Source organism: Bacillus rossius, chromosome 6 (assembly GCF_032445375.1).
Source record: "Bacillus rossius redtenbacheri isolate Brsri chromosome 6, Brsri_v3, whole genome shotgun sequence".
NCBI lineage: Eukaryota > Metazoa > Arthropoda > Insecta > Phasmatodea > Bacillidae > Bacillus > Bacillus rossius.
This window is the reverse complement of record NC_086334.1, coordinates 32966422-32985449: the sequence shown is the minus strand read 5'-3', so window position 1 is coordinate 32985449 and position 19028 is coordinate 32966422. Positions and strand designations below refer to the sequence as shown.

General features: G+C 36.2%; 1 protein-coding gene across 1 annotated transcript in view; it reads right to left on the bottom strand.

Moving 5' to 3' along the window:
- Positions 1 to 3295: 3295 nt before the first annotated feature.
- LOC134533001 (protein bicaudal D) overlaps positions 3296 to 19028 on the bottom strand; it is a 32622-nt gene continuing 16889 nt past the window's right edge. Inside the window, exons 7-11 of the mRNA XM_063370116.1 lie at positions 14125 to 14298; positions 13297 to 13516; positions 11533 to 11754; positions 6874 to 7131; positions 3296 to 6144 (exon numbers count right to left, since the gene is read on the bottom strand). Of these exons, the coding sequence (XP_063226186.1) occupies positions 5864 to 6144; positions 6874 to 7131; positions 11533 to 11754; positions 13297 to 13516; positions 14125 to 14298 (1155 nt within the window). The 3' untranslated portion in view covers positions 3296 to 5863. The remainder of the gene's footprint in view (positions 6145 to 6873; positions 7132 to 11532; positions 11755 to 13296; positions 13517 to 14124; positions 14299 to 19028) is intronic.

Here is a 19028-nt window from a genome sequence, read left to right as displayed (position 1 = left end):
TTATTAAAAATTACTGATTAACCAGAATAAATTTCCGGTCGTGGGATATGCACACTTCCTGCGAAGGAACAGGGCATGTCACACGTCACATGATAGCCATGTGGTGGCTATCGATACATTGGCAAGGGGACCGTTTAACTCGGTTCACTATACTACACCCGGCTGCCCCTGGGGACGAATTTTACGCACTCACTCCCGGGAACATGGTTACATGAGTGGCAGTGGGCAACAATGGTCTAAGCGACTAAGGGGAGCACCGAAGGATTTCGTAAGCACTGACGCCGATCGCACAGGCCGTTATGTCACAACAACACTTACTCTTAAGTGCATCAAACACGCCCGAGCGTGATTTCCGCCGAGGGTGTAAAAGGGCGCCGCGACGAACACCAAAGAGACGACAGCGCCCGGTCGGGTGTGGCGATGTGCCGAATTAAATACGTAATTATTCTGTTCAAATCAAAAACAACCAATTTAATAACAATTTAAAAAATAATTCATTTAAGGGAAATAGTGTCTTATTATTTTATCATCATATATTGTGTAACACGTCTTTTAAGCCCAAAACTGGCCGGATCTGTTTTCCCGCGCTCCACGCGTTTAGGCGCGAGGCCGCAGGGCGGTCTCGAACTCAGTTACCGTCGGGAGCTCGCAGGGGTCGGACGTTCCGCGAACGTTGAGCCATCAACTTTCGCGCTACATCTACATATCAGCAATAGTGTAAGTTTTAAAATCGTTCTTCCAGCTGTGCGCCGACCCCACCCAGTCGCACCATATTTCGTGCGACTCGTAACTAATTAAATTGATCCCAACAGGGAACTTTACATTTTCTACGTTATTTCGTGTCCAGAGATTAAGGACAGCGTAATTGTGTTACGCAGTTTCGGCTTCACAGCCAAATAATTGTTATCATCGACGACTCTTAGCAACGTGTGTCGAGTTCTTACTCGCTAACTTTCCCTTTTAATTTTCATCGTCTGTAAATGTGTAACTTGTAACATGCAATCTGACCGAGTATCTTCTGATTAATAAGTGACTGTAACGTGTATGATTCCAGCGTACCGGGATACGTACTTTTTTGGGACCTTAATATTTCGCCATAGGTTAGATTGCAAATAACTTTGGAACGTTCGTTTGTATGTGCTGTTTTCAATGCTAACGTAACTGCCTGTAGAAGTTATTGCAGCACAGGAGATCTGTGGCTATCCACCGCGCCATTCACATTTATAATCGGCCATTGTATAAGTCCGTGTACACCACTTGGCAACCTATCCTGGTCGCGCGTACCGTTTACGTAGAAAGATACGTGTGTCGCAGCGGTTAGACAACAGAAGCGGCCAGTACCTGGACCAATAAGTGTATCGGTTCTGAATAAAGTGCAGTGTCGTGTCAAATCGGTTACCAGTTATTTATAAGGCGTCCTGGGTGGCCTGAACAGCCCGGGTAGGTTTCGAACATCGACGCGCTCCTGCCTGCAGCCATGAGGCCGAACCCCCGTTAAAACCCCTGAGATCACTTTCAACATTAATAATCAATTTAAAAACTTAGACAGGCAGCGGGAGTGGCGTCAGCACATAAAAAAATATATATCTCAGAGCAGACGAATGCAGCAGCGACTTCTACCAGAAGTTTCACGAGTTGTATTTGTTTTGCCCAACAAATACGGCTGTAATGAACAGCTGAATGTCTGCTTCCACAACCAGCAACAAGCAATCAATTGCAGTTTGTGCCTGCCTTTCAATGTTTGTGATGTACACAAAATTGTACTCCTGCCCCAGGGCTCCACAGCATAATGGCAGCTATTCCCGGCAGAAGTGACATGGTAAGGCCTCCAAAACACACAAGGATTCCCCCCGGAATTAAGAGCATGGGAACGATCCCACAAGTGATGCGTTCACTACAAGAGCCAATGAGTGAAACTTAATGCCAGACACTCTGGTTGTTTAGTATGGAGAAACTTGATAATGAACATTTCTGCTGCCTCGTGAGAGTTGTTTTGATAAGGGGTAGGAATCTCAAATTAAATTTATTCTCTCATGGCACATTTGATGTTGCTGCAACTGCGTTCAATAGTGCTGTAGGTTATACAATTATGGTGTTGTAATAATACGTGTGAACTCCATATTTATGAAAATGAGTGCAGTTGTAAATATGGCTTGTGTTTCATTTAAACAATACTAAACAAACAACAATATTTATACATAAATTGTAGCTTGCATTCAATATACCCATCTTTTCTCTGACTCCAAATAACAATTAATTACCCTTTGAGTTAGCATATCAACCTACATAGCTCAGACAGATGCACACCAGCTTTCGGTACAAGGAATTTTGGATTTCTCTCTTGGTTAAGGCATGGGTATAAAAATTTGTACTGCTTGAAGTTTATTTTCAACTTCAAGCTAACATCATTTCATGAAACAAGTAGTAAAATTTATGTCTGTTGGCAAAAGCTGTCAACCATTTAAGATTTATAAGAACAAAAATAAATTAATTAATTTACATTTACATTTATTGCCAGTCGTATTTCTCAGAATATTTAATGTGCTTTATTTCTTACCACCTTTTATGATAAAGGAACAGTTTCCAACTCCCGACCAAATGGCACCAGTCATATACAGTAAACTCCCTATTATCCGCGCATGCTACGAAAAAGTACAGTACATATGTAAATCTGTATTTATTACAAGTGAGCAAATTTGCACTCTTGACGAGTGTAATGTGTGCAGTATACAGTAAAACGCCACAGGCGAGCCCAGTGCGAAGGTGCAGATGACTCACGAAGCGGCTTTGCAACACATCGTCGGACTGCTTCACTATTTAGAGGAACAAGACGACGATGCGCAGTTGGCTGAAAAATTTAGTTGCGGAAATTCAATCAAGAATTAATAAAAGATATTTCCAAATTAAGAAACAAAAGCAAGTGAATAATTTTTTTTCTCTTCAAAAAGTTGTAAATTTAAAGAGTTGTGCTTTTTTAATGTCTAATGAAGTGTCTGAGTACTATGTACTGTATATCCTTGTTACGAAGTAAGTACTACAGAGCACTTTTATGTTTCAGTAAAATACTAAAATTTTAGCATCATTTAAACATTTTTACTGTTAATTGTAACTTTTACTGTACATAAATGTTTAGATTTTTAAGTTGAAATTAATATTTACTTTTTTGTTTCCCATTTTTGGCTCTTTTGCGGATTATCCGCGATTTTCACTATCTGCGGTGGCCCTGACAATTTCGTGGATAATCGGGAGTGTACTGTAATGCTCATTGTGAAAGGCATTAAGAATCAACACACAATAATTTTGTTAGTATTTTAATAATAATTTTTTTTTTTTTGCTATTTCTCAGTACATTTCATTTAAATTTTGGTCAGTATGCCAGCTAACCCATGCATGGTAATAGAACACAATCTTGTGTAAACACAGGACATCATACTGCTTTGCAGTAAATTATTACCACAACAGGCTTTAATACAAGTTAAAATTAATCTACAGTTAAAATGATATTAGATCAGAATTTATTGTTATATGAGGCAACATTCTTTTAACTGCAGAATATAAATTATGAACCAACGCACTCGTGAGATTCCGAAGTAATTAATGTTCATTTCCAAAAACAGCAACAGAGATTTTTAAAATCATAACTGCAATCTGTATGGTCCACATTAACTTTACTAAAACTACCCGTTAAATATGACAATATTTTCACAACTCTGAGTATTGATCTCATATCATCTGTGCAGTGGTAACACTTCTACAGCAACCAGGTTGCCTTTGCAAACAATAATATTAACTATGAAGTCTTATAAAACTTCCTATCCACCTGATAGACTTTCCTTGCAACACACAGAAAATAAATTCAGACATCATTTGGACCATTAGGCTTGTAATGTTATTTAAAAAGACAAATATTTTATATTTCATTAAAACTTCGGCAAATGGTTAAAAAATTACCCTAAAACACAATTTTGTCCAAGACATAAAATTACAATAAATATTGCTAGAAAAAAGTGAAAAAGTCTACGACTGTACCATATTTACAAAATAAAGTTAGACCACCAATTTTGCAAATCATACAAAGCTGCCTAAATTTGAATAACGATAACAACAATAAATGCTCTATCACATCATTTAAACACTTTAATGTTGACAGTTTTCAAGCACACATTTACCCATTCATTACAACATGGATTATAAATGGACGACAAATGACTTTGGTACGTTAACTATTACCTAGAGGGACGGCTGCCCCACTCCGAATGGCTCGGACACAAGCTAGTGCAAAGTTGGACAACTGGAGTGGAACAGTGGGGAAGAATCAGTTTGAATACAACTGGACATTGTGAGCTCTATTTATACTCTTTCGAGGAAACAATCACCAGGTCAATATCTGTGGGATTTTTTCCAATTACACTACTTCAACAAACTGCCTATCTTCGATTTAATGCTTATACTTAAAAATTATGTCACAAACTATGTTTCAAACAGTGAAATTCCTAAGTAAAACATAACAAATGATTTCCAACATGTTCCCACCACAAATATACCAAACAATTTAGTCCCATATAATAAAACATTTATAACTAAAGACTAGATACATTTTAATTTAATCTCCTTTTCCTTCATACTTACAAATGTATTCAAAAGTAAGCAATGACTAATAAAAATTTCATTTGTTTTACAATATCCGAAAAATATTTTTCATTCCTTTAAGAATCACAGTAAAATATTGTTTGACAGCACTAAAAAACCATGAGCATAAAATTGTAATTTGCCATATGTCCAATAGCCGGTGTTAAATACTACAACAAATTATAAAAATAACTACATATTTTGTTACCAGGAAATTGCAATCTTTGATCTAAACATGTATGTAGGTTTCATGTATAAATATTTCAAATAAAGAAAAAATACTAAATGCAATCAACATACGTGGCACTAAGTAAAAAGGAACAAAAAACTATAGAAAGAAATATCATTACAACGAACCTGGAAAAAAAACTCTTGTTTGTACATTTAGAACTGCTGACATTATAAAGAACTCATCATAAATACTTCAGTGCCAATAACATATGTGTTTCCTTTGAACAATGTCACTAAGTATTATATTGCTATTTCTGTACACTTGAAAATTACTGCAATGAATCTGTAATTATGTAACAGGTTGTCAACAATATTCCCTCTTTTTGTTTAATTTAGTACCACCATAGTTTTACATGTTTTGACTGATTGCTATTCATGTTAAATCCTTTACAATAATAAAACAAACTGCAAAGAGTTTCGCAGGAAAAAATACAAAATAAGATTAATTAAAAAAAAAAAAAAAACTATTATAATCATCAACAATTAAAATCTTACCAATCTCACTATAATTACAATTGTAGAGAGTGTCATAAATATATATAAATTGCAATAGTTTATACATGAAAGAAACGCATGTAACAGAATACAATCCCATTTGTAGGGCAAAGAAGTCACTTGTACAAAACAAGATCAAAATGATAAAAATATACCATCAAGAATCAGAACTTAAATGATATAAAAAGTTTATTGTTAGACCTTTTGCTGTCTGCAGTATATACGTATCAGTTATAACAAACATGCATAGCATACAGTTAAGTTATTCAAGTAGTTAAGTATTTTTTGCAACACTTAAATACAAAGTTTTTTTTTTTAACACTCATTTTGATACCCACAACTATTAATATTCCTGCGTAAAAGTGATATTTAAACCAGTGAGTGTTTGCATCAGCTCAATCACCCACAGAACCAGGGTTTATTGCGCACAATGCGCACATTGCGAGATCCATAGTTTGGTCGGTAGGCGTCGCCAGGGCGTTCAGAACACGGCGCACGGGGGGCGCGGCTAGAAGTAGTCCCTGCCCGTGTGGGAGCGGCCGGGCTGGGGGAAGCGCGTCTTGGCGCCGCGGCCGCCCGCGCTCGGCACGTGCCTCCGGGCGTTGCGCATCTCGCGGTCCATCTCCAGCTCCTCCATTCGCTGGGTCAGCGTCAGCTTCTGCTGCACCGCCAGCCGCAGCAGCTGGTTCAGGGTCTTCTTCTCCTCCTCTGCGGCCGACAGCTGCCGCTGCAGCTCGTCCACTTGCGTCACGTACTCCTCGCAGCGGGCCGCGAACATCGCTCGCAGACCTGGCCGCAACACACAGCCGTCAACCACACGACACGGACCCAGTTCTGATTCTTGGCACAGGTGAGTGATGGGAGGATTTCGCGCGGTATGGAATCATCCCCCAGTTTAATGGCAAGTCGTAAATTTGGAAAATAACAGCCTCACCGAAAGGCTATTTCAACACATTTTTCACATACATATTTAAAATTCATTATCAAACATACGAAGTATCTTTATTTGTTTTCTCTATATTTTTTTTTGTTACAGTAGGTGTTAAAAGAAGAAAAGGACACCACCACTGGACCAGCAATGGCCAATGGTCTTTTTGTAAGGAACCACAACACCATTGGCCGGGAGTGATTACTGCAAACCATGGAACTTGAAAATAGAATTTTAACTTAGGTCCTCTGGAATGCTAGTCTAGCGCATTCGCATTGTGTATGATGAATAAATTATGGCTTAATGTCGAGGTCATTCGAGAATGAGGGGTGAATGAGATGTGAATGGGGCACTGATGGAATTAAAGTGTGGGAAAGACGGGAGTACCCTGAAAAAACGCACCTGTTAACAGCCACGTTTCCCACATGCGAGAAAAATTAATCAATCTGACCAGGAATCAAACCAAGAACACCCTAGGACTCCAATATCTTACCACTGCACCATCTTGCTCCACTCAACAAAAATTATATTTTGACAAGCACACGAAAACTAGGTACTAATATACAAAACAGTAATGTCTAGATACGTACTGGAGAAAGTGGCTGCATCTTCTTTAAGAAGCCGCAGCTCATTGCGTAGTTTCATCATCGTCTCACTCACAATCGACTTCTCATTCTCGTACTTGGACTTGAGGTTGGTCAGTGCTATTTCAGCAGTGTTTTTGTTGGACTTGAGAACAGTGCGTAGAGTTGCAATTTGCTCACGTTTTGTTGACAGCAGGGACTTTAATTTAATCACTTGTTCCTGTAGTTCAGTGAGCTCTGCTTCCTTTGAATCATTGTTTATTGCTGAAAATTAAAAAAAAAAATTAAAATATTAATATGTTTTACAAATAAAAATTCTGAACCACAAATGATATAAATATAAAATTCATTAGACATTTGATCATCTTTAATACAGTAAACTCCCGGTATATCGCGCCTCGATTGATCGCGGAATCGGGTATATCGCGGGTCAAACCATGTCCCCCAGTCAGAAATGAATAATAATAATGGAATAAATGGTTGACAGCCGATTAGGATAATTTTGCGTTGTAACTAACAAACTAAGCATCGGGCAGAAAAAAGCCTAGGCGTAGAAAATGTCAGCAGTAAAATTCTAAACAAGATATCTCCGTACATTATTCCTCTATCTTGTAGGGTTTTCAAATTATGGTCCAATCCAGCCCAGTGATATTTTCTGAAACACTAGTTCTTAACGTCGCTTTATCTCACAAATGAAGCATCGGACAGGGGACCTGATAAAGCCCACCGTCCAGCGACATTATCCAGCGTGACTCGGCTGGGGATTGATGTTGGATAGGCTTGGTTGTCGGCAAGCGCTGGGAGGGGAGAGGCGAGCCGAGAATATGGAGAGAGGTAGAGATTAGAGCGGGCAGAAACACGAGGGGGAGTGGGGGAGGGAGAGTGTTCACGCAGCACACAGGCAGAGCATGAGTCACTTGACTGAAAAGCGTCGCTGCGTACAAGGCAAAATCAGGTAGTCCGGTGTTTAAAATTCCACTCCAGAATCTTAATTGGTACTTTACTGGACATCTGTATATAAATGTTTTGTTACAACTTAAACCTACAGACGTAATATTATTGGGTAATTCATTGTATTATACAAGTTCATCTTTTTACTTTGGTATAATGTTTTAACATTAAATAGTAAAGTAAATTGTCTAGCGTATTTTTAATCTTTGCCCAGGAATTCCCAGTGGTCCAATATTTACGTGAACCTTACTGTACCACTTTTGCCGTGAGGTAGTAAACAAGTCCCGGAAATGTTTATGTGTAGCGGTCTCCCGACCTTTAAACAGAGGCTGGGAAATATAACACTTGCCGATCCGAGCCACACACACTCAGCAACTCGACACAGCGTTTGGTGAAATAAGTAAAGACAAAGTTTAACACGGTTTTTAATACGGCGTCACTGATTGCGCTAAGATTAAATTGGCGCAATTTTTGTTTCCCACATGTGACCATTTATAATTTACTGTAAGCATGGATAATAAAGTTTAACCACTTGACACGATAGACGATTCTTTATTTTTTATTGTACGAATGCTAGAATCGTTTTTTTCCTGTATCTGCGGCCTGCTTCTACAAAAGACAAGCTATCTGTAAGTAAATCTAGAATTTTTATTTTGTCAATCAAACTCGGTACTTTGCGATTCATATTCGGTTTGAAGTATCACTACAGCCTTTCTTTTTAGAAGACTTTGACCACAGAATCGTGTGTAACCGCACACACTGCACTTACTTTGTTACGGACACTCAGACGAAGCAGATACTGTGGCTGACACCACGAGACTGGCAGAAGCTTGTGTGCCGCACGTGTGTATGGCGGCGTGTGGCGCGCTCGTAGGCCGTGCGACAAACTGTGCGCGGCACGCGGAAAAATAAAAACAATTTATCTTTAAACGCTATTATTTTTATTTTTTCACCCGTGTTTAGTGAAAACTGCGGATGCAAAGTCCGCACAAAGGCGGGCCGTCTATACTGTGCGTGCTTGCCGACCTATTAGAACACCGGCGGTGTTTTATGCCTTTTGACCTTAGTCACATCGAAACATCGCGGTTATGCAACAACGCGGGTAAAAGTTATGTCCCCCGACAACCGCGTTAAATAGGGAGTGTACTGTACTTGTGTTATAATTATTCATACAAGTTGCTTCTGTTGGTAATTTTTTTTTAATCTAAGGGAAAAAGGATCAAATCAAGCAGTTTAAACTAGGGGTGTGTAGGAATGATTTTTTAATTCTGAAAACTTTTGGGCAGGAAATAATTTTTCCAACAAAAATCTGTATGGAATCCGGAAAATTTTTTTTTAGTGAAATAAACAGTGCTCACTAATTCCATACAATCAATGTTTTTCTTGAAATGTCTATGCCAGAGCAAATATTAGTTTTTTGATGTGAAGCAAGTATAAAATTTAATATTTAAAATATTTGCAAAGTCAAATTGTATTGTGAATATTGTTTTCAGGGTTGCATTAAAATACATTAATCATATAATGTTAAAACTGATTAAGTGATTGTTATTAAACAATTGGACCCTATTTATAACATAATTCAATAAGAATTATTAAATACCATGCATAATATTAATATTGAGCAATGAGCATTAATAAAAGCAAATGGAGTGTTACATTTGATTTTTTAACCAACTAATTTTATTCAAGCAAAACATATGAAACATATATATGTATGTATATATGTGTGTGTGCGTGTGTGTGTGTGTGTATATATATACACACACACACATATACATACATACATACATATATATCATTTCAAGAGCGAATCTTATGCTTCCAATGTTTTAAAGCTTTGCAACAAAAGTGAAGCTTTACATCAGACATGAAGCTTTGCATCACAACCGAAGCTTCAGATTTGCTTAGTCAAAGCTTTGCACAGGCCAAAAAATGTCCTTTGTAACATTAAAAACATACATCTTAGGGCTTTTGGGTGGTTAGGTATTCTAAGTTAAAACTGTTGGGGTGAAAATCTTAATTTTAAAACAAAATTGGGTACAAGGTACAAATGTTTTCTAGCTTTATTTATGCTATGAAGTGACTTTTTTTTTAAAGTCAACCTTCTGAGCTGCCATGATAAATATCGCCTGGCTGCAGTTACTTCACTTGAGGGGCAGGGGCAGGCATGCATCTACACTGTTGCTGTGCATTATCTACCCTAAAAAAATGTCATGCATGTCAGCATGACTGATTCCTTATTACAGTTATTACTAATGTTTAGATCTGGATGTTTTTCACCAGATCCATAACTATTTCTATTGAATTTTTTTTTAACCAACTGCCAGGCACAGTTCTGAGTGCTGTTTTACAGACATATATAAGGCCTTATCTGTTTGCTGGCAGTTCTAATATTTTTTTTTTACTCTTTCTGATAAAATACTGTTTTTAATTGTCTGAGTAACGACGTGGTATTTTTATTTATCAGTTGTCCCTAAATTTACATAGTTAATGGAATTGCAGTGAAAAATAAAAACATTCCACATAAATAGCCCTAAAAAATCATGAAAATTCCTCTCCCCCCAGGATCTAATATGGAAAAAAACCTTAGCAATCCCAAAACTTTTCCAGAATCTTGGCATCCCACACAGCTCTAGTTTTAACATAAATTTATGTTAAGTATTAATAATGATTTATTTGATATAAAGAAGTATGTACAGAAAAATAATATAAAGCAAAAGAACTGTAAACTAGTTTAGTTTTCCTAATAGGCTAATAATATTAATGTAGTACAGGCTGCCAACACTGGTGTAATAATGGCAGAATCTGAGAAAATGTTAGCATGCAATGATAGTGCTTCAGTATAGAAATTCTGACTGTTCATCCGTCACTTAACCTTACCATTACATACTTTATATTTATGGTAGTCATCTTTGTAAATGTCTGTTACAATAACGTGGTCTGTAAATAATTTAAATGTCAATTAAGCGCAAAATTTTGTCTTTTACTGTGAGTAATTAACTGAACTTTTTTTCTGTATGTATTTTATTGAGATGGCAGGTTGTAAAAGATGGAAAACATTCTCAACTGATGAAATACTAAACATTTTAAAGTGCATGGACGAGCATAAAGGTACTCGTGTTTCACTCACTGAGAGGTTACGCGTGCCTATTTCAACTCGGAACCCAATTATGGGAAATTGTGAAATAATTGAAAAAAATTCAGACCAGTGTGGTGATAAAGTAGCTACTGTATTTTTATTAATATTCTTAACTTGTAAATGTCTGATGCTAATATGAATTGCTAATTGAAGTATGAAAGTACATAGGTATACTGTATGCTTACCTATAATAGTCTATACAGAATATAAGTATAAGAATTTAATGATAATTATTCTATTTAGATATTCTTCACAATTCTTAACAATTTTGTGTATATCAGAGTATGGTTGGCCTATATTCTTTCATATATCACTGTTCTCTGAGCAAAAAATAATTTTTCATAACATTTCCCTTATTTTACACTTTCTCACATTTTACAACATTTTCAGACACCTCCTTGAATAGTGTACAAAAAAAGGGGTTCTACTGTATTTGTATTTACATATAACTGTAAAACCCAAGCGCTACAAAAAATTTAGCTTGACTGTACTGATCAAATTTTTTTCAAATTATTAAATTGAGCAAAATAGGTATTTACTGTCATTATAGCTAACCTACAAAACACTTAACTCACCTTCTGATATATTTGCACGCATACCCTTGATCTTGGAAAGATCAATAGTATTTTCCACAGCAGTACGAAGATACTTTATTTGATCTAAAATAGTTTCCACACGTTTTGCCATTCCAGCTGCATCATTCAAGCTCTCCAGATCTTTCAACGAAACATCAGTCTTCAACTGACTGCGAAGTAGCTCAATTTTGGACATAGCAAAACCATCTTGTGGTTGCACATCTAGTAGAAAAAATCCCAAACACTTTAGAACTTAAAAAGCAAAACACTTGTACAGTTTTAGACACCTATGCAAGCAAATATTTTAATATTAGTACACATAAAAAAATTATTCTAGAAATTATTGCACTAATAATAGAAGTCAAAGTTTAACAAACACAAAAACTAATTCTGGTCTTTACCAAACAACAGACATGACATACAGCGATTCTCATAGAGTAATGTATAATAGTATGTTGTATTGCGGAATATCATGTTCAACACTTAAATGAAATTCATCTGTATTTATCTAAGAATACCAAATGAAAATTACTTTATGAGAGATATTATCAAATCAGAATTTAAAAAATACATATGAGCATTAGGCATGACCAAAAGTCAAAGGGTGAAACATTTATTGTTTAGCAATACTTTGCAGCAAACAAAGCTTCTGAATAACCAGTAATGGTTCATGTAATTTTCGAGACACATGCTAATAAACATGTTTGCAACTTTCGTAAAGCTAAACCTAACAGTAATAATAATCACAATGCTCCATTCATTTTTCCTTGGAGCCTGGAAAATCAATACAATTACCTGAAACAAGAATAATGACCTAATTGTGGTTTAATTTCTCAACAAGGTCATCAGCGTCGATGAAGGGTGGAGAGAAGAAAGTGCAAACAGATTGTCACCACCCACCACCTCCAGCTAGCTCAAATTTGGTGATGAGTGGAACATACAAGTTAGAAGCAGGTCATGAAGAAAGAAGAAATTTATAAACAATGTTCGATGGATTACCTGTTTTTTTTTTTAATTATGTAAAAATCACACTATATTCGGAACACAAGAATACAAAAAAATTAAATGTATTAAAAAATACATAAAACACTGAGCCATCGCCCGGCCACAGCCTCTTCGGCCTGCTGCCCGAACGACCGCTCGGACAATGGTGCTCGGACAATGACTGAATTTTTACAACCTTCCTTCTTTGTGCGGGCAGTGTCCTGAGCTCGCTGACATAATTTTCAGCCAATCATGGCACATAGCAACAGAAGCTTCCACAAAATGCTTACTTCTGTTCCCACGACGCAGTGATTTTGTCTCTTTCTCACACTCCCGTTACCGTTACTCACACGCCTAGCGTGTGAAACAAAGCCTCGGTTGTGGAAAAAACTAAGGAGAATTACGTCAGAATGCCTTCCCACATAAAAAGGCCAGCAAAAAATTACGAGAAAAAGAAATTTATGAATTTTAAAAATAAAAACAATAAACCCGGAGAATTATTTTCACAATAACTTTGAAAAAGGAAAAACTTTAAATCTAACCTGAAATAAGGCAAAAAATTTATAACAAATTATTATTAATGGATTGCATGAGGAAGGCTGTAATCTGGGTTGTTACAAGATGGAACGAATGGGTGGTGGAAACGGAAGTACTCCTAGGAAGCCCACTTGCTCATGGCCATGTTACCCACTTAAGAAAAAATTCATTTTTGATCTCGTCGGGAATGAAAACCCACCCACTGAGGCCACTTTGAAACAGTGAGAACGCAGAAACAAATACCTGGTGTCATTCCTCCGTGTTTCTCGTGGTCGAGCAGAACCCTGCTAGGAGTCTCTCCGTTCACAGTGCACACGTGGTGGTACAACTGCGCCAGCTCGTCGGAGATGGTGAGCAGGTCGTTCTGGGCGGTGTCGAGGGACGAGCTGGCCTCTCCCGCCAGTTCTCCCAGCAGCCTCACGTCATTCTGCAGGTCCACCACTTGCTGCTCGTTGTCTAACAGCTGCCACAGAACCACAGCAATTACTTGACATCCAACAAGACCACGCCAGTGTTGGGTTGGACAGAATCTCTCTCGAATCTGAATCACTAAGTGAGCTTCCAATCCACCCTTCATAGCCAAATATGCATCTTCGGTCAAGAATTAACTAATAAATTAATACATGTGCAAAATACAGGCACCAATTGTTTTTCTTTAACATAAACCACTTGTTGAATCAGCTCTGCTTACTAATTAATGATAATAAACTTTGTCTTACTGCTCTTCATATATCACGGATCGTCATTTCACCCACTCATTAATTATTACAAAGTTGTTTTGTAGAACAGCCTTTTTCGAATTTATTTATTATTTAAACGTTTACATTCCCTTGATATGTTGGTATTACACCATAACACCAAGTTGAAAAATAACTTCAAACAAGACACAGGCAAGTGCTGAAGCACTAATAGGTGGCTGCCAACTTTGGTTCCTTAGTTCAAATCTCGAGTAAGAAATTGGTATGTGCTGTGTTTTTACATGCAATTAAGGAATACTACAGCTTGTAAGCCGCCCCAATAGGCTCAATAATATTTTTTTTTAATTAACAAGAATATACAAATAAAAATTACCTTGTTCTTAAGGTTTGTGACTTCAGTACGAAGCTGCTGTGTAGCATCTGTACAGTTAAGTCCTTTCTCCAACTCCTGCAGGTCAGCCCGCAGTTGATCTATCTCCCGAGATGCCAGGGAAAACCAGTGTTTGTACAGTGTTACTGATGCATTCAATTTGTCAAATGCTTGAGTCTAGAGAAACAATCAGTAATAACATCTCAACACTGACAGCCATTAATTGATGATAGTTTTAAATAAAATATTGTACAATGCTAGTGATGGCCCGATACTGAAAAAACCCAATTCAGATTCAGGGAACATGGCAAGTTCACGTGGGAGGTGAGAAGTGAGAGCAGATAGTAGCTTGTGCGCTCTCTCTCTCTCTAAGGCTTTCTCACACTCTTGCTTGCTCCCTCTCTTCTGCTTACATTCTATCTCTCGCTCACCCACTCACCCTCCCTCCCTCCCTAATGCAAGTAATCAAGGAGGGCAGGAAGCAGACACAGAAGTACCGACAACATCAATGTCATATTGCCTTTCCTGCCAACCTAAGATGCAGTACACAAATAGTTCCCTTGTTATATTCTAAGCAGCTCTGAAACTGCGTAACCAACAAACAATAATACAGTAGAACCTTGTCTTTACATATTTCAAGGGGCCAGGACAAAAATGTGTAAAAAACATAAAAAGAGGGAAAAAAAAATGTCTGAGATGCTTACATTTTTATATATAAACTAGATATACATTATCTCACACACTAAAAACCATAAATCCATCCAATCTTGCAGTTCTACACAATTGTTTAAATTTAAACATGAAATTTTTGGTTCTTGATTATGAGATAGTGTTGAAGCATTTTAATATGTCTACTTTAATATGTTTACTTTTTAATATGTCTAACATGATGGTATAGTTAACCATGACATTTGGTACACTATTAAATGCAGCACTGTTGCAATGTAAATTGTGAGAAATGCTTTTGTATAAACTATAAAGCAAAAATAAAAAATAAAAAAAGTAATTCATTAATAATATAGGGAAAATGGAGGTGCAAGAATAAACTACAGTCAAACCTCTATCTATCGTTTTTCAGGGGACCAACAAAAAAATTCAGTAGATGCGGACAATCAATAGATGTGGACTTTACTCTAAGAAATTTAAAAAATATTTCAACCTCAAAATTAGTGTCAGAAATATATCAGTTACTTGTCATTAAAGTTAATCAGTTGAAAAATAAATAAAAATGGAAGTATTTTACTTAATTCAATTTACACTTGCAAAAGAAAACATACGCACAATAAATATACATGTAAATTAAAGTCTTTTTCAATATCCTGAAGTCTGAAATATGTTTACTCATGTCATCAAATGTAGAGCTGTACTGAAAAAGCCGATTTTGCCAATATTTAGTTGAATCAACATTTCTACCGACTTCCGATACGCTTGTCAATTTTCGGCCGATATTACTGAAAAACGAGAGAGACTGCCATAACCTAAAAATCCACGATTACCCTTTTCACTTTTCGTAGTAGTACTGCATTCTTTCAGATCGTATTATTTCTTCGCAACATGTGCCAAACGTACATATAAAAATTTAACATCCTTTTTTTCAATAATGTTCTTTAATTTTAATATGTCATAAATAAATATATTACCGTCACGGTAAATATACATCTCGGTTGTTACGGTAACTGTAGTGCAAATGTGGTAGCTATCGTGCTTCTGTAGTAATTATGGTATCGACAAAGAATCTTTAGTTCTTTTTATGGTAATTATCTTAGGATAACAATTGGGTTTGTACTGTAGTTATGGTACATCATCCATATTTCTTCGTAAGTTGTTCATTTGTCTTTTCTTCATATTTACGTGCTCCATTACTTGGCTGCAGATTTAAGGTGATTTCTACTACTGTATACTATCGTTACTGTTTATATGACGGTTTCTTTCTAAGAAATGGTTATTTCTGCAAAAACCTTATGGTTAAACGATCATCTATTATAATTTATAGTGACGGGACCACATATTTTGTACGATCAATGCGGACAAAACGATAATTCGAACATCGGTACAAGCGGACTTTTTTAACCTTAGTTGTATGGCAATTTTGCCGGGACCGTAGAAAGTATACGATAAACACGGACAATCGATACATGTGAGTTCGATAGATAGAGGTTTGACTGTACTTTAATTATGAAAATTTGTAAATCCCGGTTACATAAAAATGAGGTATCTACTGTCATGGTACCTTTAAAAGGGTCATAATAAAGATGTAGTCATAAAAATAGGGGTCATAACAACTAGGTTTTACTGTAATTTCTTTTGGGGCTCTATTACTATAAAACTTAATTATATGTTTTTGTAAATGAATGAACCTTAATCCAACAACAAAAATCTGAAGAACTTTGATATTTATACACGCTGTCTTGAAGAGTACAATCTAATGGAATCAGAAGCAAACAAACAACATACTAATAATATTAAATGGGAACTTGAATTGAAACATTTAAGAAAGTGATTAAAACTAGTTTTCTCCACAGAGAAAAATGTAAATGAATCCCAACTATAGCACAATAATATCATAAAAATTATATCAACATTTCTTAGACACTCATTAAAAATTGTTGTTTATTTGACTTTCATCATGAGAACTTATGGAGAATAAGGCCCCACCATATTGGATTTTTTCAACTTTTTGTTATAATTCTAATTTAGAACTATTTAATCAAAATTTTAGCATGTCAAGACATAAATCATATCTCCCAGACCTTCTTTACCTTGTTGCAACCACATATTTACTAGCAGGATCTGCAGCAAGGAAATTACTTATTATTTTACGTGGACGACTACAACTATCAAAATAATCACACCAGTTCACAAATGAGACTACAACGAGTAGCTAAAGCTAAGTCCTATGGCATGTCATACCAAAAAATTTCAACCGGAAGCTACTGCAACCTGTATCTAATTATTTGAAATTGCAAGATGTCGAGGCAAAATAGACTTTAATATGATCTTTTCTGTATTGATATTTATACTTAATATTTGCATCAACCCTAGTGATTTCCCAAATTTTTTCCAGTATCTTCGGTCAACATTTTAATTTTCCCTTACTTCAAGGTTTTCTACACGCGTGGTTCAAAGTACAGTGAAAGATCTTCAATCCAGTATCCCATGGTTCGGCAGATTCTATAATCTGGCACTTTTTGACACAATCACGTTCAAATTTTCTTGGGTGGATTACAGCTGTTGACCTCACCCCTCAGCATTATTAGTTCAGAATTTTTCGCTAATACCGTATTGGTCCGAAAATAGGCCGACCCCTTCTACAGCACACTCAAAATCAGGGAAAAATAAATTTTAACTGAAATGATTATCAGCAGCATATTACCACAGTAACACTTCAACTAAGTTAGTATTTATTGAACTGACAAAATGTGTTATTCTTTCGTTTATCTTCACATTCTTTTGTAGTGGTGCCAACATTTTATACGGCAATGGCTATACAGTAGAATCTCGTTATAAAGTACATCAATAAAGCCTCAACTTTTATACTTAGTAATGAAAGTACTTTATTCTGAAAGTTACCTTTAAAACGTAGTATTTTTGAATTTTTAAAAATAAAGTAATAGGGGATCAAATGTTACATTAGCTTGGAAGCAAATATTTGTAAAACAACAAGAATTTAAAAAAAAAAAAATACTGAACTTAATACAGTAGCCTAAATTCTAGGCCTCCATATACAAAATTTATATCTGTCGAACACAAAATGACAAATGGGTTAAACTTTTTTGTAGATATGTACATTTATTGGGATAGAATTCCCTCATAATCTCCTAGGCGAAGTCTCTTGCGACCAGCAGATAAAGATGACTGTTCATACAGTTTAATAATTTTTTCGCAATCTTTTATTATTGTTGACATTGTAGTGGGCACCAAACCAAACGACCGTGCCACATCTGCATTTTCCTGCCTTTGTCAACTTATTTTAAAATTTCCACCTTTTTCTTTCAAAGTAAACTGTTTGCGTTTCTATTTATCTTTTTGGCCATCCATCCTGATTAAAATATTCAATCAACAATATTGTTTGCCTCGCGCCACGTCATATGTAAACAAACCTCACATCCATAGATAACGATAACACCACACTAGTAGCGCGCGTCGCGAGCATGGCTCTGCCAGGCGACATTCCTATCTTCATGGCAACACAAATAAAGCGTGTCGGCCATTTTGTGACACCAAATAGTTCAAAACTTAACCTGCATAAATTAACATTGGATATAAGTTAAAATATAATTTTTATTTAACGTTTGTATCGGCGTTAATAAAAACTTTTAGAACGTGCTCTACAAATAACCAAAAGCTGAGCAGCTAAAAACAATTGTCTTGAAGAGAGGTGAGACAACAATTGATTGTTTAGATCGTCTCGTGCACTAAAGTGTGTGATCCATGGAGGATGTAGAATGGAGCATAATACTGTAGTATGATTCTATGAATCGTTGAGACTTTGTTTGTTCATGTTTTATACTTGTTAACGATTCTTGAAAGCGATAAAAATTAATCATTATGTACATTTATATTAAAGAACACCGCTGCAAACACAGTAACAATTATGTAATATTTTCCTGATAAATGGAAAAGAATGGTCGTTGTAATGAAAGGTAGGATACGTTTTTAATGTTAAAATGAAATATTTTTACACTGTTTACATTGGTGTTTTGGGCGGGAATTTAAAATCATACGTTGAACTGAAAGATACGTTATTCTGAAGTACGTTGTAACGGAATTTCACTGTATTTTCTAAGTTCATAGAAACTGTGACGTAAAAACATTTACTGGTACGTTTAATTTTGACGTAAAAAACCCAAAATGGTTTCATGTAGTGGTGCACCGATGCGGATACCGATGAATCGTAATCGGCGATT